General features: G+C 45.9%; 1 protein-coding gene across 4 annotated transcripts; it reads right to left on the minus strand.

The window, feature by feature from the left end:
• Nucleotides 1-1,724: 1,724 nt before the first annotated feature.
• Nucleotides 1,725-25,518, minus strand: LOC142560108 (beta-alanine transporter-like). 4 transcript variants are annotated; one of them, XM_075671939.1, is made up of 10 exons: nt 25,283-25,518; nt 16,073-16,476; nt 12,843-12,946; nt 9,979-10,133; nt 6,285-6,453; nt 5,876-6,002; nt 5,127-5,457; nt 3,350-3,531; nt 3,003-3,175; nt 1,725-1,818 (listed from the first exon to the last, which is right to left on the minus strand). In XM_075671939.1, exons 2-10 carry the CDS (start codon nt 16,469-16,471, stop codon nt 1,752-1,754), a joined length of 1,707 nt encoding a protein of 568 aa, XP_075528054.1. In that variant the 5' UTR covers nt 16,472-16,476; nt 25,283-25,518; the 3' UTR covers nt 1,725-1,751. The 4 variants fall into 4 exon arrangements, with proteins under 4 accessions (XP_075528054.1, XP_075528045.1, XP_075528064.1 ...); XM_075671930.1 differs by having other exon boundaries at nt 16,073-16,473; nt 25,283-25,517; XM_075671949.1 differs by lacking the exon at nt 25,283-25,518 and adding an exon at nt 24,642-24,666 and having other exon boundaries at nt 16,073-16,473.
• Between the last annotated feature and the right edge of the window lie 538 nt (nt 25,519-26,056).

Below are 26,056 nucleotides of genomic sequence, written 5' to 3' on the forward strand. Positions count from 1 at the left end.
CTAATTACATAATCAGTCTCAATTAAGTAATCAACTTCTCAAATAATAAGATTTGATGAGAAGTGTCGACGAGAAAATTGTAGAGCAACATGAAAAACTCCAGATACAGCTTTCTGTTGCTCAATGCGTGCTTCAAAAAGCGTTTTTCCGAGCGTGAAAGAACCCCTCGAATACACGCAAAATTGCCGCGCGACTGGCCGCTCGAGGCACTTCGCGAGGCACCTCCTAAGAACGAAAAGCTTTGTCAATTTGGCCCCTGATGCCCGGTCGACAAAACTCTGCACTTTCTTGCTTTTGAGAGCTATTGCGAAGAAATAAGAGTTAGGAAGCATAGAAACTTCCAACACGTTCTAGTGCCGCTGAAATATACAAACCTTCAGCTTGCCTTTGCTCCCCCTTTTTTGCCGATGCAAAAGATGGAAGGAGAGGAGCAGTTCTATAGTGATGTCGAAACTATGAGTTGTAAAATACCGTGGAAGCGCGTTGCTGGCATGTTCTGTTCACGACAAATCGTTGCTGATTAGTTGAGTGTACAATATTATACGCCTGTTTTTGATCGTCTCTTTCGTCAAGCGGCCATGCATAAATTTGAAAGCGTTAACGCAATGTACATGCTTGCACAGCGTGGAACGCCTGCAGTTGGTGCCACGGTCGCTACTTACCATTTTCAGATTGCGTGAAGCGTGCAAAGATGTTATTTTCTTTTTTTCGGTAATTGGAGTATCTAAACTGTTGCTCCTCTAGGTCGTAGGAACAGATAGTCCCACCGTATACGCGTATAAGCGCTAGCAGTGCTCTGCGTTTACTATGCATATAGAATATGTGGAAGCTGTATTGGCCCCCTAAAAAAATGTTTTTTTTTTTAATTGGACGACGCTTAAGCTTCGCAAGAGTGGAACGCGATAGCATTCAAAAATCCTTGACTGCTTCTCACGCACTCCGGCAACTGCAGCTTATGTAACTGTAATGCTTGGCGGGAAACGCTGGCGGCGAACGCTATGCCCGAAAGCGAGCTTCGTGATAGAAACTCAGCCTCTTGCGTGGGCCGATCCTGGAGGTTGCGTACAGCCGCGCCGAAAAATTACATCATTTTCAGGTTTCTGTTATTGTTTCGCATATTTAATATTTAAGTCTGAGAAGATTCAACATAAAAGTCATGCGCTGTCGGTGTTTTGTTTGGTGACATTTGTTTGCGGGCTGTGATTCTCAAAATTTCGAGGAATAACTTTGTCAAGAATGTAAGACAAGGTATGAGCAACTTTAGTGATAGAATGGTGTGGCAATGTAACCCGCATATACAGCATGTCTTATAGCTAGGCGTGGTATATACATATACCTGAATATATACGGAAATTTTCGCTCGCGGACAACTCCGCCGACACCGGATTTTCTGCGCCACATGCAGAGGCCTTAACGCTTGCACGTTAAAACATGCAACGGTATACAGAATCGCTGGTTTGAACGTAACGCTTTTAAAATGGGGGTAACACTGTACCGCTAATTCTCTTTCGAGAGACCGTCCGACACGTGTCCTTGAAGAAGCGTCGAAGAGAGCAGTGAGAAAAGGTTGGGGAATTCACGACATTTTTATTGTTTGTTTCTTCTTTGGCGAAGTAAAAAATGGTTGTCTGACGGCCCATGGAATCCAAAGGCTTCAAAAAATACTTGACGTGTCGAGAAGCAGACCGACAAGGCCCGCTGCATCGGAAGCGCACGAGGACCAATTGAAAACTTAGCTGCATTTATTGCGCTCATACACTCAATGTTTCTTGGTGTTGCTTTCCTTGTTTACTTTTATCGCTGTCTTCCTCACTCGTCCTGATGGCAAAACAAGAGAAGGGAAGAAAACAAGTGTTAGCGAAGCAACTTCCTGTGAGAGAACCCGCCATGTGACATGTGAATTGTCGCTGTTCTAAAAAAAAAAAAAAAAAAAAAGCTGTGTCTGTCTTTCTTCTGCTCCATCTACACTTGAAAACTATGCTACCGAAATTAAAATGTATGTTCATTTGCTGCCCATACGTTTCTGCTCGTCTTATACTTAATCACTCGATCTGAGCGACGGACCTGCATAGCTATAAGACACTGAAATTGGTGAATTGTATCTGGACGAAGCTCGCCACATTTAAAAGTGCTTCGCCAATATGACTAAAGGGAACGTCGGCTAAGTGCATCAAAGCGTATGTGCGGCTGCCAATCGCTCTGAGAGCCCGCGCATTCTCCAAAAAAACAATGAACCGATCTACATTATTAGCGAGGGAGTAAAAAAATAAAGGCTCGCTCAGGTAAGGGTATCCTTTATTCCGAACAGTCAGTGCATTGAAGAACGTCATGGCAAGAAGCCGGCCTCCGGTTCAACCATAATGGGTGGCTGATGGAAGCCTACGTTTGCAGGGCCGTTCATTATTTATTAAGGGAAGCGCCCCACTTTCACAGCATCTTGAGTTTGGCCAGACGGCCTGCGGATATATATTTTATTGATAGATAACTGTGGCAACGCGTCGTATACACTCCACTCACTTGCTATAAAGTATAGAAGAAATGTTGACAATCTGCCGAACTGAATACTAAGGAGGTGATTTCCTTAAGCATATGAGTGTACATTAAGGGCACTAAAGTGCAAGGAACTGTTGGACAGATGAGGGAGGTGGACTCTTCGGTGCATATACGACGGGTGACTCGCGTACAACATGCTGAGACCGCTACTCTCCAAGACACTCGTTCCGCTTCGAGCCATGGAGTCAGTCGACGAGTTTTCGTACTACGCTCCGTAGAATAACAGAACGTACATGATGTCCAGATTGAGAGAAAAGGCTTCCTAACGACTCTTATCTGGTTCATTCGAAGATTTACATCTTTATGGCCTAGCTCAATTGCCGCTCGCCGTTCCGGATGATATGAAGAGAGAGAACCCTGCCGCACGCAAACCTCCCGCTTAGCCTTGCTCGACAACATTCATTAACGTTTCCCAGCACGAAAAAAAAAAAGTATTCGTCATACTCTACCTGCTCCTAAAGCAGCTGCAGGATTGAACGTCCTTTCCGAAAGCCTCTCCTTCGCTGAGGGTTTGCGGCAGGCGCACTTTCATTGTTTCCGGTAGGAGCAAGATGACTAAGCCCCCTGCCACCGACATGGCTCCGAAAATAGAGCTGGGGACGACGACGCCGTAAATTTGACCCTGCAAGCCGGAAGCAGGGTTGCAATTTGCATCGGCAAACTGCGCTTGAAGGAAAGCAGGGCAGCTTCGATAGAGCGTACATATTGTGTCGAATCGAGCATGCCATAGGAGTAGCAAGAAATGCCGCACAAAATGCTGGCGTTATGATGTCATGAGTGCCTACAAGGCTCATACCATGTAGAGTATCTGAGGTGTAATGATGAGACTGATGCTTGCTGTCATGGCAGCGATCCCCATGGCCAAAGTCCTGAGCACGGTTGGGAACAGTTCGGCGCCGTACACGTAAATCGTGGCGAAGGATGCTGTGATACTCAGTTTTCCTAGGCTGCACAGCGCCACGGTGGGCCATGCAATTTCTGCGACGAGAGAAAACATGGGATTTTTTTTTCTTACAAACGTACCACAGCTGAGTGAGTGCTTCATTACGGACGCAAGTATTTATTTTAGAAATCGCTTTTCTTCCCTTCATGTAGGCTAATACAAGGCACCAAAGGAGAGAAAATAGATTAAGCCACGCAGTATTGCAAAGCAGAACTAAAGACATCAAAATGAAATGCAATGAGATTTTAATGCGATTTCATCGTGAAAGGGACAAAAAAGAAAAGAAATAATAAAGTCCATGCTCAGCCCAAAATGGCTCACACTTTACCCAGAATTGTTACGTCTTGTACACTTAAACATGTGAAGGTACGCTGAGGAGGACAACAATAAATTATAAAGCAAATCTTTGTACTTATTGAGAGCTAATTCATGATCCCACTCTTTCACTACATGTCAGCTGACAATGCCGTCCCGCACGTTCAGAAAGTGTATGCATATTAGTGGTGAACCACATTGAGGTTGTACAGTCTCGGTGCAATTTTGTTTTAATGCGGTCCAGCACATTTCATGGCCAAATACTGATTGCTGCGTGCAACGCCAAACCGCCTAAAAGCTTTCGCTCAACCGGCGCCATAGTGAAAAGAGAGTTATAGCTCAGCGAGCCAGCGGGCCAAGCGGGCCAGCGTAGGTGCCAGTGCGCATGCGCAGTGGCGCCTACGCTGGCCCGCTGGCTCGCTTAGCTATAACTCCCTAAAGACGATGCCGCGACAGCTATTCGATGTTCCAGAACGCAGCGGAGAGGAAGGTTTGAGGAAAGGATAGGCATGTCTGGTGTCAGCAAGCACGTCCCTTAATGGAATCTTTGATCTACGTGGAGCAAAGAAAAATAATGATACAGAAATTCTGAGAATTGTCTACTAATGCGTTAACATTCTTTGGCTCGGCTGCTACTTTGCTTTTTCTTACTTATTAGCTAGCTGATGCAAGCCTACCCATCGCTACCAATAATCTACTATTACAATATTATAAAGATTGTATGTGTTAACTTGACCAATTATGCATTTCTTTTGCAGATATATCGTATCAATTGAGTCGAAAAGCCGTCACAACCGGCCTTTTTTTTCTTCTGCCGCACCACAGCTTTTTTTCCTTTTTCTGATTTTCCTTTACGACCTTTACGCGATGACGGCGACGTCACCAGTTTTTTATTTTTCTGGTTTCTTTTTCTAACGCTACCAATCATCTGCTCTTACACTACTGTAATGATTAAATGTGTTAACTTGACTAATTATGAGTTTATTTTGCACATATAAGGCGTCACGGTTCTGACAGATTGTGCTGGGGTACTCGCCAAAGAGTGTTTATGCATAAAAATATAGGAAGGAGAACGACAGTTACAGTTACGCAAGCCCTTACTCCTCCCCCCACCCTTTCTTAAAAATTTGATTAATCAAGGGATGGCGGGAATCTGGGATAAGGGTGATGTTTATTCGCCGAGCACAGGTTAAACGTTAATAGTAGGTAATCTTAATCCAAGACCAATACGCTTGCCCTCACCTACAGACCCGAAACGATCGATAAACTGCACAACACGCCTCGACTGCATCGCGAGCTGTGCTTGCAGGCTTGCCTGATGGAACGAAGACAGTGGCGATGCAGGCGAGACCTCCAAGCACCATGTTGAAGAGCATCACGAGTCTCCTGCCGTGCCTGTCCATGAAGTACCAGGCCAAGCAGACGCCCGGCACCTCGACGGCGCCACTAATGGCGAATGACACGTAATCGCTGATGCCCATGGACGAGACGGCGAATGACAGGCCGTTATACACCACGGTGTTGGCCGTCCAGCTGAAGCACACCACTACCACCTTTTTCAGCAGGTTCGGGTACTGCACCAGTCTTTGCAGCGTCACCTTTTCTTCCGTTGCTGTTTCATCGCAGCATAGTTCTTTCTTTTGTTCCTGCACGCATGGAGTGGATGCAATTGCGGGGGGTCAACGACCATTCGGACACTATGATTATATGCGTATGCCGCACTTAACGACGAGCGGACCGGTTTTCCGCCTGCGATCGAGCCTCGATCCCCAAGGTCTCAGGGAACGAGTTACATTGATTTGATAATTTAACCCTGTAGACATATCTACATGCCTTATCTATGATGAAAAACGGACAATATTTCCTTTAAAATTGCATCAGGTGCGGCTGGGGCTGCCTCACAGGAATGCTTGAAGGACAGCTTTGGAATAGGAAGCGAACTTTCCAGCCTGACAGACGTCACATGGTAGGCGTTATGTCGCGTGTCGTGCCGGGAGAGTTGTGGTGGTCCTGAGAAAAAGAAGATACTTGGGGAAAGAAGACAACGGTTCCACAATTGCTTACCATAAAAGTCGCCAAGAAATTTGGCGAAATCTTCTTTCCATTTCTCTTGGCAATCTTCTGGAGAAGAATCTCGGCCTCGGCCAGTCTGTCTTGACTGAGAAGCCACCGCGGAGACTCTGGAATGAGCCTGTTGGCCTTATGGTTAGTAAAAGTTGCCACCGAAACGCGCGCAAACAACAAATAAGCGCGCGCCGCGCTCCAAAGCAGCTCTAAACGAGACACAAGAAAGCGTAAAACTAAGGGCGCGTCTCGAGTGTGCTTCATCGTCCATCGCGATGTCGTATCCCTTCAGCCGGGCTCCACTCGTGCACGTCGCGAGCGCCGCTGAAGATGTGGCGACCACAGAGCTCCCGGTGCGCGGCAGCTGATGCGCGGCTATAGCGAACAGTGAGGAGGGGACCCCGCGCACCACCAAATGGCCAGCAGCACGACGAAGGGCAGCGAGGTGGCCACCGCAACGGGAAACCAGGAGCGCAGCAGGTATGCCACACCAGCCAGAGTCATGAGCGCCACGCCGTAGATGGCGCACACGAACATGCCAGCGAAGGTGCGCTTCTCGGGGCTCATGATCTCCATGCCTGCGCCACACGGGTGCGACGACGCCGCATAGGTACACGAAGCAAGGCCAGCAGCCGAGAGCACAGACGGCGCCAAACTCTCAGTACGGGAAGACACAATAAAGTGACACTATGCACCCGTGGGACTGCTGTAATATGCGTCGTTATACATGGGTCCCCGCAAAACTTTTTTTTTTGGACATGACAATTAAGCACTCCTAATAGTAATATTATTATGCGAATGTTGGTCGACGAACAGTCGTTGCTGTTCTATTCGTATTTGATTCGAGAATTTCGCTATTCGGAATGGTCAAATATTCGTTTCTGTTCGAATGTAAGGGATAACGACACTTATTGGAGTTTCAGAGGAAAATGGCCGGCGCAAGGGACGACTATTTCGAACGATTATGCCGCAGGAAAGCCGCAGACGCTGGAGACCAGCTCTTCGGCGAACGCATGCATGGAGCAGCCAACGCATGTAGAGTAACTTCTAGTCATTGGACAAGGGCGCCTCACCTTTAGACAGCGTATGAATTGTTGTCTCAATTTAAACAAATCAATTTTTTTTAATCTGTCACTCTCAACCTGGTTATGACTGTAAATAGACGTGCTTGTTGCAGGTATACTTTAGAACGACGGCGAGTTGGGCTAGTTGATAGGGGTATAATGTAAAGAAAAAGAAAAGATAGGCAGACATGGACACAAGAAGGGGGCCATATGCAGCAGGTAGCATTGCACTTTGCTCCGCCTTCCACGATCACAGCAATCAACGTGCATACGGTGGCGTGCTGTTCTCTTGTTTCAGTACTGTCATTGTCATGGCGTACTAGATAACTGAAAGTTGTTTGTCGTTTACAAGCCCCTAAGTTGACCGGACTGCGGCTGGCATTACATGCAGGCATCAAATAATTTAAATAAGGTTTTTTTACAAGATGGGCTCCACGCGAACTTTATATTTCACATTGTTTAGAAATTATAAAATATTCGGTATTCAATTCGATATCCGAAGGTTATTTGTCGAGAATATTCGCATTCGATTTGATGACAATATTTCACCATTCGAACACCCCTATAGTTAATAAATTTGTAAACACCTAGCTATAGCGAAATATTGCTGATCTAACACGCAGCGGGGGACGTACACTTTTGCCCTAAAAATCACTCATGCTTTTCTGCACTCGTTTCTGGTCACCCTTCACTGAGCTAAATGCCATATCCATGACATTTAGGATGCCAACAATGAATATTTGCCGAATAAGCCAGATTTCTTTTAGTATGCATACAGCCGCCGAACAATCAGTGTCAGTCCACAAACAGCAGTACAGTAACGCGTAACGAGAGCAAAGCGGCGAAAAAGCCAACCGCCATAAAAGTGACCAGTAGATCGAGCGCTGCAAGAAAGATCGACGCACTTTGATTGCGCTTAATGACATATTCCTGAATGTCAAAACGCTATTAAAAGCAGATTAACATAACTTTCCGTAGTCAGAAGTGTAAGGAAGCTATTCTCTACCCAACAGCAGGGCAATGGTTACGGGGTTACGAATGCGTACGCAGGCTGCTATTCTTGCGTGGCAGCTCCTTCTCCCATTTCGCTCAAGCGACCTCCAGCTTACGCTGTACCATTTTGATGAGACAGAGTATGAGTCAGTCGCGTCGAGCACGCAGTAAACATCAATGAAACGAAGAAAAAGACAAAAAGAAATGCAGCATTATCGAGAGATGATGGGCGTGCTGCGGGAACATTTTGTTCGCATAACTGCACTGACGCAAAATGCTTTTAAAAGGGTTGTTGGGCTTCTTTAAAAAATGTGTTATACTTGGCTAATTGCAGTTACAACTTTTCTATTTTTCATGACATATGCGAAATAAAAATTTTGGCATTTGTTCTAACCTGCTCACACAAGTTTGTTTTTCCCAACCACGTCTAAGCGAAGCCACAGCGTCCGTCAGTTTTCGGTGGTAGCGCAGTCATTTAGCGCATTTCTTTAAATGCAATAGCATTCTTGGGGAAGTTTACTGTATGTATGTATGTATGTATGTATGTATGTATGTATGTATGTATGTATGTATGTATGTATGTATGTATGTATGTAAGCTCTTTCACGTCGCTATCCGAGGCTGGGCGGAATCGAACCAGCTTCATACAGGTTCCTCAAGCACAGCAACCCGCCTTTGCTTTAGCGCTGCGCCACGAAAGTACACGGGCAGCGAGGGAAGGAATGCTCACCGTTCGCATGCACCGGTGCGCCACGCATCTTGGAGGCCACACGAGGACTACGTGGCGGCGCCGCTAGATGGTCATCGCGTCCAGAGGGAAGCGCGAGAGAGGAGCCAGGCTGCAGTGCACGCCGCATACATGACGCGTTTCGGTGGTGGCAATACGGTGTGTCACTGCATTGCTTCAATGCTGACGTCGGCATCCATCGCCAAATGTGTTCTGGCGGCATTATTTTTCGACGCTTACCACGAAGCGGCTTGCTGGTCAATGACGTTCTCCAAAATATAGGTCAGCATAGAATAGTGATCATGTGTGACTTCAAAAGCTTTATAATTATAAAGTTTGTAAATAAATGGTCAAATTTTCGTAATTAATCCCATTTGTGAAGTCGTACATGCCCCTTGTGCTCCTGTGGCCAAGATCATAGCCGCACGATTGAAGTTTTCGTAGCTGTAGCCTTATTTAGGAAATTAAAACGAAGCTCTGTATCCCTGACCCTGATGTGCGAAAGTGTAAAAAAATTGTCGAGGATGCTAGCAGTGACTTATTTTAGTCGGGTATATGGTAGAACGTTCAACACATCCGCATTGCGTTATTGTCGAGTGAGAGCAGGGTCCTACTGCACACTAATTGCAGGAGTATACGACACCACAGAGTGCGCATGCTTCCGGGCCCATTTAATGGTCTCGTAACGACTCGCGCGCACTAGCGTTGCAGTTTTGTTTTGTTTTTGTATTTTTTTCTCAAGAAGAGGAGCGATATAGTTCCATAAATATAGGACAGTTCACTGTGACGCTCACTTTTGATACTAATGAGCATACAAAGCAGCAGAGCTTACACTTGCAGTACCTTTGTACGTCCTTTGTCAAAAGTTTCCATGCCACAGCGCGCATAACCAGTGTAGACTCCAGGCAGTGCTGTGAGGTTCGTGCTGTGTCCGCAGTGCCTCAGTGCTGCAGAGGCTGAGGAAACCTCTCAGCTTCGCTTTTGCAATCATTGCATCACCAGGAGTGCCACACAAAGAATCCAGCAGCAGCTCTGCATGGTCACACGTGCGGTGACAAACAAGCTTTTGACAACGCGCAGGGCATCTACGAACCATTGCTTTCAAGAACAGTCCTCACCGACTGCTTTTGAAACACATATAATTTTGTATGCTGACATCTCAATAGAGGGCAGCGACCCCATTCAGAGTAACACAGTGTACTCTCGACAGCAGTAGTTTACGAGAGGGAATAAACGTCGCTGTTACGCGAGCAAGGTGTGGGCCAACGCGCATCCCGGCTAGGAAAACTCGGTGCTTGTGAGTGAGAATTTGCCCTCACTCATGATGAACGGTGTCTGGAAGATGGCTGGGTAGGTCATGCCCACAACGCCTCTCCAGGCGATGTAACCCTCGTAGGTGACCGGAAAGGCGGCCCCGATTCCTCCCACCAGACTCACCACGATGGTCAGCAGGAACGACTTCTTGCGACCCCACCTGCGAGCAGGCAGTCTTTCATTACTGTCCAGGGCGCGTATTTGCAAAACGCTTTTGCTGTAGAATTGTTCGTAATAAAAATTCCAGCCATCCCTCGGATGCTGGACATATAGTATATACTGCTAGCGAACTCAGCCGGCCAATGGCAAAGAGCACTCGAAGCTTCTCTTTCGTAAGTGCTCTTTGCCCATCACCGGCTACCTTCGCTTGTAATACGAGCCTCAGGGTTGGCTAAAACGTTCTCTAACTAACAATTCTAACGTATAAGAGCGTTTCGTCAATACGCGAGCTCATAAGAGCGCCGGCGAAACAATGTAAATGTTCTTTCTCTGCGTTGTCGGCTCCGTGCAGAGCCATCTATATATACATATGAGTTCTACTCTCATTTGATCTGGAGAACGTTCTAGCAACTAGGTCACAGTGGCCTCCTGGGATAAACTTCAGCACTGATGGGCGACATTTTGGGGCGATGACGCTGAAGCGTCTGAAGAGCGCAACCCTTCTACAAGAAGCGGCGTTGCCTCTACGTGCGCTGAATTCGAGTTTGTGCCCACATGCAGGACTTCGCAAGGAATTTGAAATTCGGGAAAGAAGCTATACATCTATGGGCTTTTCCCCCAAGCGCTTCACCCACGAAAAGAGCCGAGTGCAGGGCCGAGGGCTTTTATCCAGTTTTACTAAAGAGCCAGTTTTACCGATAAGAGTAACCGGCAGCATGGGCCCGCGATTTCCATCAACCAAATGCGGCTATTCGGGAAATCCCGCTCATTGTCGCATACCTCCAAGGCCAATTCCCACAATATATATTGCGTAATCACCACCGCGATTGCGAAACGCTGCAATACGACGCAGGGCCCGAATTTACGAAAAGCTCTAACGGTAGAATTGTTTGTGAGATAACATTTTAGACAAACGAAAGTTAGGTGTTGAAAATGATAAACATGGGACATCTTAAAAGTTAAATATTCTCTCTTATTTTAGGTTCTTCATATGGCTAATCTGCACCCTGATTCCGTAATGCCTCCGCGACTGCTGAGGTTTCGACTGAAACCTCCACAGCCACCGTAGTCCTCCATAAAGAAAGCAACAAAACCCCAATAAAGAAAGGCGTCAGACAGGGAGATACGATCTCTCCAATGCTATTCACAGCATGTTTACAGGAGGTATTCAGAGACCTGGAGTGGGAAGAATTGGGGATAAAAGTTGATGGAGAATACCTTAGCAACTTGCGATTCGCTGATGATATTGCCTTGCATAGTAACTCAGGAGACCAATTGCAATGCATGCTCACTGACCTGGAGAGGCAAAGCAGAAGGGTGGGTCTGAAAATTAATTTGCAGAAAACTGAAGTGATGTTTAATAGTCTCGGAAGAGAACGGCAAATTACAATAGGTAGCGAGGGACTGGAAGTGGTAAGGGAATACATGTTAGGGCAGGTAGTGACCACGGATCCGGATCATGAGACTGAAATAAACAGAAGAATAAGAATGGGCTGGGGTGCGTTTGGCAGGCATTCTCAAATCATGAACAGCAGGTTGCCACTATCCCTCAAGAGAAAAGTGTATAACTGCTGTGTCTTACCAGTACTCACGTATGGGGCAGAAACCTGGAGGCTTACGAGAGGGGTTCTGCTGAAATTGAGGACGATGCAACGAGCTATGGAAAGAAGAATGATGGGTGTAACGTTAAGGGATAAGAAAAGAGCAGGCTGGGTGAGGGAACAAACGCGAGTAAATGCATGACATCTTAGTTGAAATCAAGAAAAAGAAATGGGGGGGGGGGCATGGGCCGGACATGTAATGAGGAGGGAAGATAACCGATGGTCATTAAGGGTTACGGACTGGATTCCAAGGGAAGGGAAGCGTAGCAGGGGGCGGCAGAAAGTTAGGTGGGCCGATGACATTAAGACATTTGCAGGGATGACATGGCCACAATTAGTACATGACCGGGGTAGTTGGGGAAATATGGGAGAGGCCTTTGCCCTGTAGTGGGCGTAACCAGGCTGATGATGATGATGATCATCATCATCATGATGATTTTAGGTTACGACAAATGACTATAATCTTAGGCCCATATTCGTTAAAAGATTTTACGATAGAATTGAGCTTAAGAGCAGATTCCAGCCAATCCTGATGTTGGACATATTAGCGAAGGCGGCCAGCCAATGGCAAATTTCACTTATGGACGAAACGCTTTGTGAGTTCCGCGTCGCGTACGTGGTATCCACTATGGTGGTTTTATATACTATGAGGGAGAAAAGAGAAACAACGATGTTACAGATCAATTCGGTCCCATGGTAAAGATATGCGGCTATTACAAAATGGTTTGACCAATGCTAGTGAAGAAAAGGTTTCTCAAAAGACGGCGTTGAGGTGTGAAAACCACAGGCCGAATTCACAAAGCTCTTCGTTCGAGAGTGCTCTTTGCCATTGGCCGGCCGCCTCGCTAATGATATGTCCAGCATCAGGATTGGCTGGAATCTGTTCTTACGAAAAATTCTATCGTATAAGAGCTTTTAGTAAATACAAGCCCAGTTTTCTTGCTTCTTGTTGAAGCCGCCAGCCTTTCTTTTTCTTGTAGCCACATATACTTGTTTGGAGTTGACTCTATCCTGCAACTGCGTGTTTGTGTGGAGTTGCCTGCACACAAGCTTACTTTATGAAATGGCCAGGCTGGTTTCACATTAAAGATAAGCTCCACTAAACTTGCCTGTCACCGATGAAGCCAAACAGCAGGTTGCCAACCACGCTGCCGATGTAGAATGCGCACTGGGCCATGGACACCTTCCACGCGTCGTCGCAGACGACATTCATCTGCAATCGTCGAGAGAGGCGAAGCTTCGTCATGGTATTGTCTTCGAAAACGACTCTTCGGAATAGACCACTGAAGAGCATCTGCCACGGTCTCCTCGGCGATCGATGGTAACGCCGGATGTATCCGCGCTCTAGGTGCCATTTAGAAATTATACGTGTGCCTAAGGTCATTTGTCACGCATTTTTGCAACTGTCATTCGGAGCTTGTCAGCTCATTATGAATCGGGACTTCCTCGACGAGATACACGCCAGCGAACTGAATACTCCAACGGCAGTATTCTTGAAAGGGTCGAATAGCTTATATTTCAAGCACTTTTTCAAGAAGGTATTGGACGCTATATATATAAGCGGCACTGGAATGAGTACACATAGATGACAAAGAAAACAATTAATGACGATGCATAGCAAAAGGCGGCACAGGAATGAATACACAATGATGACAAAGAAAACAATTAATGACGATGCATAGCAAAAGGCGGCACAAGTAACAAAAGTACACATGAAGGTCACATAACTTGAGTGTAACAGTTTGGAGTACCACCGTCCAAGCTTGAGCTCGTTCTCGGGCCTAAATCACCGTTCTCAGAATCATTGCTCAGAGCGCCGTCGCGTGGTGTCATAATAATGTCATAATAATGAAGTCATGCGGCTAGCAGTGGCGACATTGGCTATAGCGATGGGGCCAACAATAATCGCGGTGGACGTGGAAACATAGCAACGCAAATAAATTATTTATGTCGTCATGCAAAGATGTTCTTACTTTTGAGCGCATAATAGAGGATGTCCGGCTCCCGCGTGTGTTTTGCTGTTAGCATAGCTAACGTTCTTGAAATCCGGGGCTTGTATACACAAAAGAGTTAATAGTAACAATAAAAATAAAATAAAATAATATAAAATAAAGAAAGCATTCTCGCTAAGAACTGATCGTAAGAACAGATGCTTACCAATCGCTATGCTGCATATCAGCGAACCCGTTACAGAACCCCTGTTTATATTTTTTTAATCATTAGTCGGCCCTGTACGAACAGTAGAACATACATAACGCTAACACCTAATTAGTATTCGAGATAAGAACTCATGCCCTAGCGCTGGTACCTTGAATAATTTTTGTTCAACCCGACGCGTTATATAGGCCAGGAAGGAAGGAAGGAAGGAAGGAAGGAAGGAAGGAAGGAAAAAGTGGAGAAGGAAAGGCAGGGAGGTTAACCAGTTTAGGTTAACCGGTTTGCTACCCTACACATGGGAGCGGGATGGGGGGGATGAAAGATGGGGAAAGAAGAGAGAGAGAGAGCACATAGCACAGCACACACATCGTCCGTTAGAGTCCATCACTCTTGCGTGGTACGTGACATCACTGTCACAGCCGCTTGTCCAATCCCGTCTCTTTCAAAAACCGAAGTAGTCCCTTCGTCGCCTTCAGCTGCGATGTCTTCTGTCGGCGGCATGTGAAAATCGTGTCGAGGGACAATGGCCTAGTGTCAAGGTGCGCTAGAACGAATGCCAGGGACTGTCGCTGAATATTATATTCAGGACAGTCGCACAGGATGTGTTCCAGCGTCTCCTCGCAAAGACAGGCATTGAAGAGAGCGTTGTCGGCCATTCCAATGCAAAATGAGTAAGATTTCGTGAAAGCCACCCGTAGCCATAGGCGATAAAGCAGAGTCGCCTCTCTTCGGCGGAGTCCAGTTGGCATACACAGATGCATCAAAGAGGGCAGGTGGTATTCGCGATGACTGACCAGTCGCGATGACTGGCGCCGACCGCGACAAACTTCTCTCGGGCATCTAAGCCACCGATAACTCTGCATCATCTTCACCTCTGCATCTAAGCCATCGATACCCCCTTGGTGTCTTATCAGTCTATATAGGCCAGAGTATATTAAATAGCTATATTGATTCACATATCTTGCCTCCTGACCTGCGCTGTAGCTGAGTTTACGAACTACAGGTGTTCACGTTAAGCATGAGAGGTGGTGCACCTTAGGTTGTGCTATATGGTACCAACTTGGCAGTGCGATGGTCATAATTTAATGGCACACCATTAAAATAACAAAGCGCCGTTGAACTTATAATTTCCTTTACACCATAGAATTCCCATGGGGCATAAGAGCGAGCGTGGACATTTGAGAAATTCTCAGCAGCTGAAATCGCACTGCGTTGCCCACGGCGAAATAGTGACAGTTGGTAATGTCTTTAGGTAAAATCTGCGAACCACGGATTGCTCAATTTGATGCCGCAGATGAAAATGTCAAGATGCGGGAAAATGCTGCTGTTACATTGGTAATACCAGTTGCTACTCCAGCAATTACAGGCGTGCTTTGCATGCAGAAATTTTCTTCATTTTTCACTTTTCCTTACTTTTTTTTCTTTTAGTCTTTTTTTTTTCGTGGTGCGATGTCACGAGCGAGATTCAGCAAACGTTCGACGAGAATGTATTCCTTTGATGAGGGGATTAAATTAGTATAGCACCGCCATGAAAATTCCATTTAACACAACAGGTGGGTCGTGCCCCTAATACAAATCTTTAGCCGGTGTTATTAAGTATTCACAATCACGTGCAAATTAAAGCCGGTCTGAAACGCCGAGGACCGCGGCGCATTCGAAGCGCTGCGATGACTGGCGCCGACCGCGAACTTTTTCCACAAAGAAGAGCTCCTCGGATCACATCTTGCCATTCGTACCATGCGCTGGCACTGCGTTGTCACTGGTAACACTCAGTGCCGCTGAGAGAGCCGTTACAATAATAGTTTACTCTATATAGTTACATTCGGTCACTGCGAGGTTGGCGTATACATATAGCTGCCACTGGACAAATGGCAATCCGCAGTTTACGCAGATGGAATTGCGGAAGACTCACTGTATGTGTTTTTTAGCGAAGTGTATAGTTATCACGCGCATATATAAATTCATATTCAAACGCGGTATGCAAATCCGCGGCCAAGTTAGTCATCGTTCTGTTTCTAAGAATTGTGGACTGCCGGCCACTTTCACTAATCATATGCTCACTATCACATTTAGCGGACACCAGTTGTTACGAGTGTGCTCTTCCGTACAAATTGAATCCTTTTGTGAATAGAAGCTCTTTCACACCTTTGATTCACCCCGAATGACGGTGATTCGTGCGTACCTGCGTCACCAGCGTGTCGTCGTAATAGGTGGCGTCGTAGACCCATCCATCGTCGCAGGCTCTCGTCGGCCAGGACTCGTTTGGTTGCGGCAGCGTGCCTTCGTCGAGCACACGATGCACCAGCGCCGTGTAGTTGAGGTCGTACATGCGGCAGCTTTCGAAGCCGCGTCCCGCTCGTCGCGGGATGCTGAGTTCGACGAGCAGAGCTGGCGGGAAGGCTTCCCCGAGGGCCTCCATCTCGGGTACGCGGCACCAGTGGCGGGGTGTGGCCGATACGAAGATGCTGTTGAATAGAGTGAATACCGAAGGCAGCGTGGCCGGGATGCAGAGGAGGAAGTAGATCCACTTCTGGTATGGCCCGAAGGCCCCGATTTCCGGCAGCAGTTCGTCCAGGTCCATGGCTGCTGGGTCATCGCATACATGGCACATGACGATAACAGGTAACAAGTCACCGTTATCGTTTGAAGGGCGCGATATGCACGCGTTGTGTCCTGTCTGCACGCACACGCACACAACACACACACACACACACTCGTGAACATGCATCCGCGCCACATGCGCGTGCGAGTATCACGTGTCACAGTGTATTACATGTTCTTTTGTGTCGTGCTAATTTTTCCATTTTTGCGGTAGTAATAGTCAGGTATATTGTAGCTACGGTCTTTTCGGAAGGCCGCAACTAAAACCCCCGAAGCTTCATGGCGACACAATTTTTTGTCCATGCTAATGCGGGCGCACTGCAACACATCTACAACGGTGTCATTTCGGCTTCATATACGACAAGCTGCATGCAACGGCCAGTCAAGGCAAGAATACAACAAAAATTATTCTAGATCACCGTTGAAAACAAAACAATGGCGATACTCAAGTCGGGCACGTACCCAGGCGGGGGCCCGAGGTGAGAAGCCGGGCGGGGCGAAATTAAGCGGCATAACCCCCCATCCCCCCCGCCCACACCACCACTCCTCACACACATGCCTAAAGCGCCGTCAAATCAACCTTGAGACTTGACAGCTATTCGGTGGTCATCATTTTGCGGCCTTTTTCACTCCTTTTGGATGGCGGAAGTTACCGCGGCATCTCCTGGGGTGTGAAGGCCAGTTTTCTCATCGATTCAGTGCCGGGGCCGCGCGATTAACTCGAGATGCGTTCATTTGCCACCATCTATTGCAACGGCCGCGCGCATCGCTGTTGCTTCGCTAGTTCAGCCTTCTTTGTTTAGACTAATCCATGGGACCAGGAAAGCGATTCAGCTCGTAGTCAGCTGTTCTGTATGCTCGTGAAACGAGTTGCGGCCGGAGAAAACGCCAGTTGCGTTTTTTTACTTTTGCTTCATTATTTCCTCGAGTGGCGGCTCGCCGCGACGCTGGCAGATCTACGGAACCATATACACGTGATGTGGGTTACAGATAAGGTGGGAAATAAAATCATGCGAAACAGCGTCCATCATCAGACCTTCAATACCGTTAAACCCATAAGCAATGTGAATGTCACCCGTTAACCTCGTCACGTACACGGCACTTTTCGTGCAAAATGGGCGACTGGAAACAAGAGTCTCAAGGAGTTGAGAAATTAAGCGATCTACTATAAGGGATAGAGCTAAGGCAACAGCCAAACAGGAAGGAAATGCAAATATTAACATATTTAACCGTTGTTAGTGAAAATATTTATGGATCACCATCTCTTTATGTAAAAGGGAAGTAGAGAAAACGTCGCCGGAAGTGGAGAATGATTCCGTGTGTTTTGAGTGGCGTTTTTACAGTTATCAGTCAGGCCGCCTGACATATATCCACTTCTCTGCTGTGCTGTGCTGTGTGTTTCTCTAACCTTTCGCGGTGGGTGCAGTACGTATATAGAACCGCAGCGTCCTGCGCTCTACGCGGTTGTACGGGACTGGCGGCCACGCACCGTTATGCAAATTGCCAAATAACAATAGGTTTTGGCACTTAACTTGGTAAAGCAGTAAACGAGAGATCGAAAAGAACTGTGATTGTTCCGAAAATATGTGTTTCTCTATAATTCTTCCAGAGCTACTTCAAGAAAGGCTACTGGAAATCTTTATTTTACACTTTCGCTTGTTTACTTATTCTTCGTGGTGTTCTTCCTGCGCTGCGCGAGTCCATTTGAAGTGGTTCCTTGTTTGTCAAGACAAAGAGAGGTGTATTTCGCAGGCGTACTTGTGCGACACACCTTATTGCATTTCTCTTTTGCGGGTTTACGCGTCTTTATGGCAAACGGTGGGCATTATTCACAATTGTACTAGTAAAGGTAGCCCCCCGCCCCCTGAAAAAAACATCCTGAGTACGTGCCTGCTTCCAGTAACAAAATTGAACCAACAGCAAAGAGGGTCACATAAAATTCGAGGCGAAATTGAAAGTGTCATTCGACACTGTGAATAATAGCTTCGCGCTGCTGCTATAGCGGAATATAAGCGGACGGAGAAGCTGTGGACGCGTTTAAAACTTAAATTGTGGGGCTTAACGTCCCGAAAGTGCGCAGCGGATTACCTATATGAACACACGGAGTGCTTTAACGCGCGCATACATTGCCGCGCTCTGCATAGCCACAACGCCCGAGTGCTTTGCCACGCGCTTCCGCGTTGTAGCTCGTACTGAGCGCGATAGTGTACCCCCTGCAGTAAAAGTACACGGGCGACTTCTCTTGCATTTCGCCTTCTATCGAAATGCGGGCGCCGCTGCCGAGAATCGAACCCTTGACCTCGTGCTCAGCAATAACGCCGTATAGCCTTGCACAGAGCGGTTCAACACACGGGCGCTTTACATCTGTTAAGAGGACAAGATGAAGACTATTAAATCAAATTTCGCGGTCGTACCTTTGTGAGAGAACAATGGTTAGGCAGTGCATTTGGATAGTCCCTAAGGCCGTGGCCAAAATTGGTGAAAATCGGCCCTTTTTCTCCCTTTGCTTTCACCGGAACGCAACATCATTACCATCTTGCCTCGGACGCATGATTCAGAGTCCGTATATACCTCAAGACATACAGATGATATAATGTCACAGCCAAAAAAAAAACTATCAAAACTTGATCAGAGCGCAAGAAACCTGCGATATGCTATCTGTATAAACGGCGACACAATTAAAGCACATAATTCACGGATGCGTCAAGAGAAAGCACTGGAAGTCTCGAGTTACAACACGTATGTTTGAAATCCACGGTCTGACAGAATCCCATCTGGTAGGCAAGAAGCACGATGAAAAAAGAGAACGTCGACCAAGAAATGAATATTTAGTAAAATACTTTTTTTCACTAAATCAATTTTTCTTGTCAGCGTTCTCTTTTTTCATCAATACATGCATACGTTTAGTTTCATTCATGCTCTCTATAATGTGTTTTGCGTTCTTCATTTTTCATTGGCGTTATATTCAGTGTACGCTTTCATCTTATTAAGCACGCATTTATACGTGCAGACATGACTTTATGTCTAGAGCTTGAAAAAGTTGCTTTGGAAATGGGAACTGTATAAACCCGTGAAACACGCGGATCATGCATCGTGTGTTCATCAGTTCCACGTTCGAAGCGTGGCCGGTGCTGCTTCCTTCAAGGATGAAATTCTGCAGTGGTTGTACTGCTCGTTTTGCCGTCTGGTGCGAAGTGTCAGCCACACGATGTTTCGCAAATAGCCGCGTGAAACCTGTGACGTATGACAGATGTCACTGCGGACACAGTTTTAGCGTGAAATTCAGAAAAGGAAGATAGGGTGTTCAGTTTGCCCGCTAATAACCAATATTATTTTTTTCGCCAAAGAAATGCAAATAAAGCTGAAGGAATACTCTATAGCAGCCCAAACTGTGATTTCGCGTTTCTCTTTATTGTCCCTCTTTCAAAGAAACTGGATCAATTTTTTCCTACTGCTGTAGCAAGCCTGAAATGAATTCTACTTTGTGAAACATAAAACGACACAAAAAGAAAAAAAAAAGAATAACACCCCCTACGCACACTAACGCCAACTCCTTCACACTCGAAACTGAGGTCGTGATACAAGAAAACAAAAGCGCTTTCACTGCATGCAACAGACGAACGACCCGCTTCCCACGGACCAAGAACTTCCCGTAGCTCGAGATGACGTTTTACATGTACTTACGTGCAGTCTTTGCACGGCAGCATTTAGGAGGCTGTGAAGCTGTGCTCTTACCTTATGTGGTTGTCCTCGCCGAAAGAAAGCGCTAAACGATGCTTCTAGACTGCACCTCGCAATCTCCAAGCCGGCGTACTTCTTCGTGGCCTCAAGATATATTACGTGAGTCTAAGCCAGACTTTTATCGTTTTACCGCAGGGCTGTTTGCGCGGCTGCGCGCACTTTCACCTTTGCACGTGCCTGCCGTTTCGTGGTTCCCATTATCTAACTGCAGCGCGGACAAGTTAGAAATGCTCATGGTTCGAAGCGCGGCGCATGCGATGTCTCGGTTGTTATGACAAGGAGGTTCAAGATCTCCGATACATATAGTTTAAGGTCATTCTCTCCACAGCACGCGTTAGAAAGTGAGATGCACAATAAGAGCTTTTTGTGAATATGGGTCCGGTATTCCAAGACAATGAGGTTCAGGAAGAAAGAAAGCGGGGAGGAGTTATACTCAGGAATTCCTCATCGTAAAAGTGTTATTTAAATGTTGTTTAAAGATTGAAGCAGCGTAAATTGAACGCGTAAGTGGTACTCATTTACGCCTCGAGAATGGACTGCATGAGAGCTCATTATATGTACATATAAACTGGTTCCGATCAAGATAAAATTAAGTGAAATCATTACTGTCTTCTGGTCACGAATAAGAAGAGATGTAAAATTTCCAAAAATAATTTTGAAGGCGTGCAAAAGGAAAACACGAAATAAACGTGTTTTCTTTCCTGAAAATTTGAAAACATATTCTAAACTAATTTAGCATAGCGATGTAAAATTAACTGTAATCAAGGATCCATGCAAAGAGATGTTTCTACTGCCCACGGAAATAAGATGTTGACATTGTATAAAAATTATACTGCTTTACTTATTCGCTCGGTGATACCTGGTGACCGAGAGAATAAATGATGATAATTTTATAAATAACAATTTTCAACTTATCGTCTCCTGTACCATCGTAGCTGTTCCCTTGATCAATTTGGGAGAGAAGGCTGACTCACTGCTGGTACGCTTGGGAGAGTTAAGTTTTTGCGAAGTAGTTTTTGCGGATGCCGTGAGTTTTGTACCTCGCTGATTTCAAGGTTCGCCGTGGTAAAAGCTGTAGGTCAAACAACCAGGCGCCTTTAGACGCATACAGAATTGTGGGAAACAGGCAGCTATAAGTAGATGCTTTCCTTTCACCTACTTGAAACATGTATAGACTGGTATATACATAGAGAGCATCTTTCAAGACTTTTTTCATGCGCTAGGCGGGAACAAGTCGGGCATGAGGAAGTGAAGGCCAAGGTTCTCTCATGAATTTCGCGCCGAACCTAACTGCGATTTCATAGGTTTCAATTCATCTTCCCGTATTTGGAACATTTCGGCACAGGAAGATACGTGAGTCAGTGATTTATGTAAATTGAATATGTTGGCAACTATTGTATCATCAACTTCTTCCCAAGTGATAAGTTGTTCATTGATCGAAGGATGAAAGGATGAGGTGATACGAAAAAAGTGACGCGTTTAAAAGGTCAATATACAGGTTGTTTTTTTTTTTACCTGCACCAAATTTTTAAGGAATAGCCTGCGGCGGATAGCACATTCTTACCCTTGATCTAAATTACTCGATGACGCGACCATTAGTCGAACGAGAAATTTTTAAAAAACTTAATTAATTAAGGAAAGCAATTACGCTAATTAACTTTATAATTAATTAATTTACGGCACATGTGTCGATGCACGAATTATAGCCGCTGAATTCGCAAGGCGTATCCACTTGGAGCGAATTCTCAGGACTGCGGCACTTTATAGATATTAATTTTCAGTGTCCGACGAAATGCATGGCGTTCCAGTTACCTTTCTTGAGAAAACACGGTTTTGTGCATTGAAACACAAATGTAACTGGAACGCCAGTGCAATTCGTCAGACAATTTGAAAATTATTACCTCGAAACTGGTGCAGCCCTGAGAATTTATTCCAAGTGGATACGCCTTGCGAATTCACCGGCTATAATCGTAGAATGAAATATGTGCCGTAAGGTAATAATAATAATATTTGAGGTTTTACGTGCCAAAACCACTTTCTGATTATGAGGCACGCCGTAGTGGAGGACTCCGGAAATTTTGACCACCTGGGGTTCTTTAACGTGCACCTAAATCTAAGCACACGGGTGTTTTCGCATTTCGCCCCCATCGAAATGCGGCCGCCGTGGCCGGGATTCGATCCCGCGACCTCGTGCTCAGCAGCCCAACACCATAGCCACTGAGCAACCACGGCGGGTGAAGGTAATTAATTAATTAGTTATTAGCGTAATCATGTTATCTTATTAATTAAGTAGTTTGCTTTCTCGTAGACGTAATGGTTGCCTCATCGAGTAATTTAGATCACGTATTAGAGTCGTGCTATCTGCCACAGACAATTTTTAAAAAGTTGGTGCAGCTAAAGAAAAAAGGACACGCTATAGAAAAAAAAAAAGAAACAGCAGCAAAAATGACACGTTCTGCATTTTCTGCAATTAAACAATAAATGAAGTCATTCGAATACAAAATGAATGAATAATAGAACGAATGAATACACAAGGACGTACTAAGTATTAATATAAGTCTTATGAGCGTAAATACATCTTTTCAGAAGTGAAGGTCATTAAGGCTTTTATAGAGCTGATCGCTGTAAGGACGCGAAGAGTTCTAGAAATTTTCTAGGTGGAGACTTTGGCCATTTTGGAATGCAATATAGTCTTTCTTGCAAACGCTGTCAAATTCAGGGACGTCATGATCGGCTTGTGCGGGTACTTCATGGCAGCGGCACCCGCTGTCTTTCGGTTCGTATTTTACCGGCCTTCGCAAGCCTCCTAGCTGTCAAGGTAAATGTGGCCGCTTTGCCGTCGCTGAAGCGTAATTAGTGTCCCTTTAATACACATACATTGTCCACCTGTCATCAAGTCGAATTATTTGTCTCAAGTATCGTCTTTGAAATCTTGCTCTGGCAGCACATCCTTTCGAATTTGTAGCTACGCAGCCTGCCACCGGAAGGCGACAGCATAAAGGCTTGCAAAGAAATTGTGCAGGAATGGGGAAAGTCCAGAAAGTGAGCGCAACGACGTGACAACGACACTCCCAGCCTAAGCCGTTGCATAAAACCGGTACTGCTGTGCTGAATTTTTAACAATATACATAGCGTAAAAGTTATCTTAGGGTGCAATCTCTAGAGGCGTATACGTCTGTGGTGATTTTCTGGATGGCCACAGTTTTTTTCTGTCGCTTTCGTATTAAATTGAGGGAATGTAGCTGGCGTCCGCTTTTGAATGTGTGATCGTAAGCAGTATACTATGTGGTTCTGAGGCTTCGAAATGGCACTGAACTGGCCGATGCCGAAGTGAAAAAGGCATAAAATGATGTGTGCATGGGCGCCAGTATATATGGTCGGAAAAGATGAAAAATCTGTAAAATGTTGGGAGATGCACCGCAGGCGAGCTCATAGCGGTCGTCATCTCATAGTTTACGGGCAGAGTGTGGTTTTATTTTAACTTTCAATTTACTTAAAGTTTCCAAGACGATGTGTCAACTATAAACATGTACACCACGCGCTGTATCTATGGAACACTATGGATAGTTCTTACGTAAACGTTCTGAATGCAAAGTGCTAGTAATGCTTGCTGAGCCTCCGCTTACACACTGAAAAATATTCACTGAAGTGATGTAATTACTTCCACAGATCTCTGCATTTTTCTGTTTTGTACTTTGGTCTCTTTATATTTATAAAACATGAAATTCTTCGAAAGTCATCAGACGCGATAACCTTCGCAAAGCTGAAAGGTAGTTCCTGGAAACGGGAGTTTCAATCTTCGAAAAATGTTAAGAAAAGTTTGTGCAAGGAAAAGGAAATACGAAAAACTATAAACAAAGTCATTTGTGATAGTATACTTTCAGTAATGTATAGTGTAAGAAGTTTCTGTAATGTTTGCCCATTACTTTGTGTACGAGGCTTGTAATTAAAGCTGTTGAAAATGTTCGTATCGCGACGTACGTCACTGAGGACAAAATGCAGTCTATAGTCTGTCGCTTCCAGTCTTTGTTTAATCTTTGCACGAAGCGCGGCGAGGGAACTTTCTATTTCCGTTTAGAATGCTGGTTCTTGTTGTTGCTGCGAAGTGAACTGGCAGGATTTTGAATGAAGTTAGACCAAGAGCCGGGCTGCAGGAGGGCACAATAAAATTTTTAAAATGAATTTAAGAAAAATGAACTGAAAGAGAATAAAGGATTGAAGCACCAAAATCTTATAACGTGTGTGATTCAAAAGGTAGGCAGAAATGACCCCGCTAACCAAAAAGTACTTCCAGGCAATACGAAAGCTTTGCATGGCTTTCATTCTCGGATAGCAAACGCAAGATAGCATTACAAACATTTCTTTGAAGCGCATTCATATAATGCCAAGGCCAAAATGAAAATGATTACCGGAAGAGTCGTGCTCAGGTCAATTATGACTGTTCCCGAAGAGAAGTTGAAATGAGCTGTTCGGGCAAGTACGGTAAGCGATACTTAAAGCTTTCGCTTGGACCACCATCTACTGCAACAAGTAAAACTTGTTATTATTACTATCAACGAGTAAGTGTATAGTCAGGAGAAGAGGTTACGGACGATTTCGCAAAGCCCCCAGCAGCACTCATTAGCTTTCCAAACCGGCCGTCTTTTGTTTTTTCTAGTTTACGTCATTTTGCTCTTCCAGAAGCTCGACGCTCACCGAGCCAAACATTCAACCAAAGAGCTCAAGCTGCGCTGCAAAACTGGGAGAAGGGCACAAAACTGAGAAAGAAGAACGCGAACACGCACCGCACATGTGATTTGAATGAGTTGCTGCGTAATCGCATGAATAAAAAAAATCGTAGGGAGACAAGAAGGCAGACGTCAACTAAGAAGAGGGGTCAAGGAAGAAGTAAATAATTCTGACCCACTTCAACAAAAAATTTTCGTCCTGCGTCGTCTTCATCTCGCCTGCTGCAATTCTATATGCGCGCTGACATCACGATCGGTTCTCTCTCTCTCGTCATGCAGTGCACCCTCACGTCCCCGAGCAGGAACCGTCACGACTAGCTTACCCTTCACTTAGCACGCAGGCGTTGGTCTTCGCGTGTTCCGTGTCCACTCCTCTGGCGACTGAAGCGCGCGCGCTCTGAGTGCGAAAGGTCGGGACGCCGCGCTTGCCTCCCACGACGCGGAGACGCGAACGCCGTAACGAATGCGGCTACAGCACCCGAAGCAGCCAGCATTTGGTCCAGTGCCGAGCAGTCACGCCGCGCTCGTCTTCCCTGCATCCCCGCAGTGCAGGGCGAGTGTACTTAGTACGCCGAAGCTCGAAGCGCGAGACGATAGCTGATCGTCGCGGCGTCGACGTTTCCGCGCGATGCACGCTTCCATTGTTGAAAGCTAGCCAACGGTTAACCTCCCTGCCAAATTTTCCTCATCGCTCATGGTGAGTGTCTGTAGTGACGCTCGCGCTCTAGACGTACGGTTCAATTCACACGAGTTGTCGTTCAGCTCCGAGAAAAGCGGACGAGAAAATTTGGCAGACATCACTGAATTCGTCGTCAGTCTTCGCTGACGCACTGTGCCGTAGGCGGGCCCATGTTTCCAATCGCACGTGCCTTCCCTCCCAGTAGAACGCTTTTGTCATAAATTTCACGGAAACTGTCTGAGCAAACGCTGGTCTGCAGTGGGTTGGGGATGAGAGGCGTACGAACCGGTCTCGAACCGGAGGTCAGGGGGGGGGGGGGGGGGGTTATTTTGTACAGCTTCGAAAGCGGGAATATTTAGTATTAAAGGAGTAAATTACGACCCGAGGTGTCGTAATTGTCTCACCATACAGGGGATGG

This window comes from Dermacentor variabilis, chromosome 1, assembly GCF_050947875.1.
Source record: "Dermacentor variabilis isolate Ectoservices chromosome 1, ASM5094787v1, whole genome shotgun sequence".
Taxonomy (NCBI): domain Eukaryota; kingdom Metazoa; phylum Arthropoda; class Arachnida; order Ixodida; family Ixodidae; genus Dermacentor; species Dermacentor variabilis.

Coding starts and splice junctions, on each gene's coding strand:
- LOC142560108 (XM_075671939.1), bottom strand. CDS start 16,471: ATGGACCTGGACGAACTGCTGCCGGAAATCGGGGCCTTCGGGCCATAC. Junction 5,458..5,875: donor ATTTCTTGGCGACTTTTATG/GTAAGCAATTGT, acceptor CCATGCGTGCAG/GAACAAAAGAAAGAACTATG. Junction 3,532..5,126: donor CACTGTCTTCGTTCCATCAG/GCAAGCCTGCAA, acceptor CTCTCGTCGCAG/AAATTGCATGGCCCACCGTG.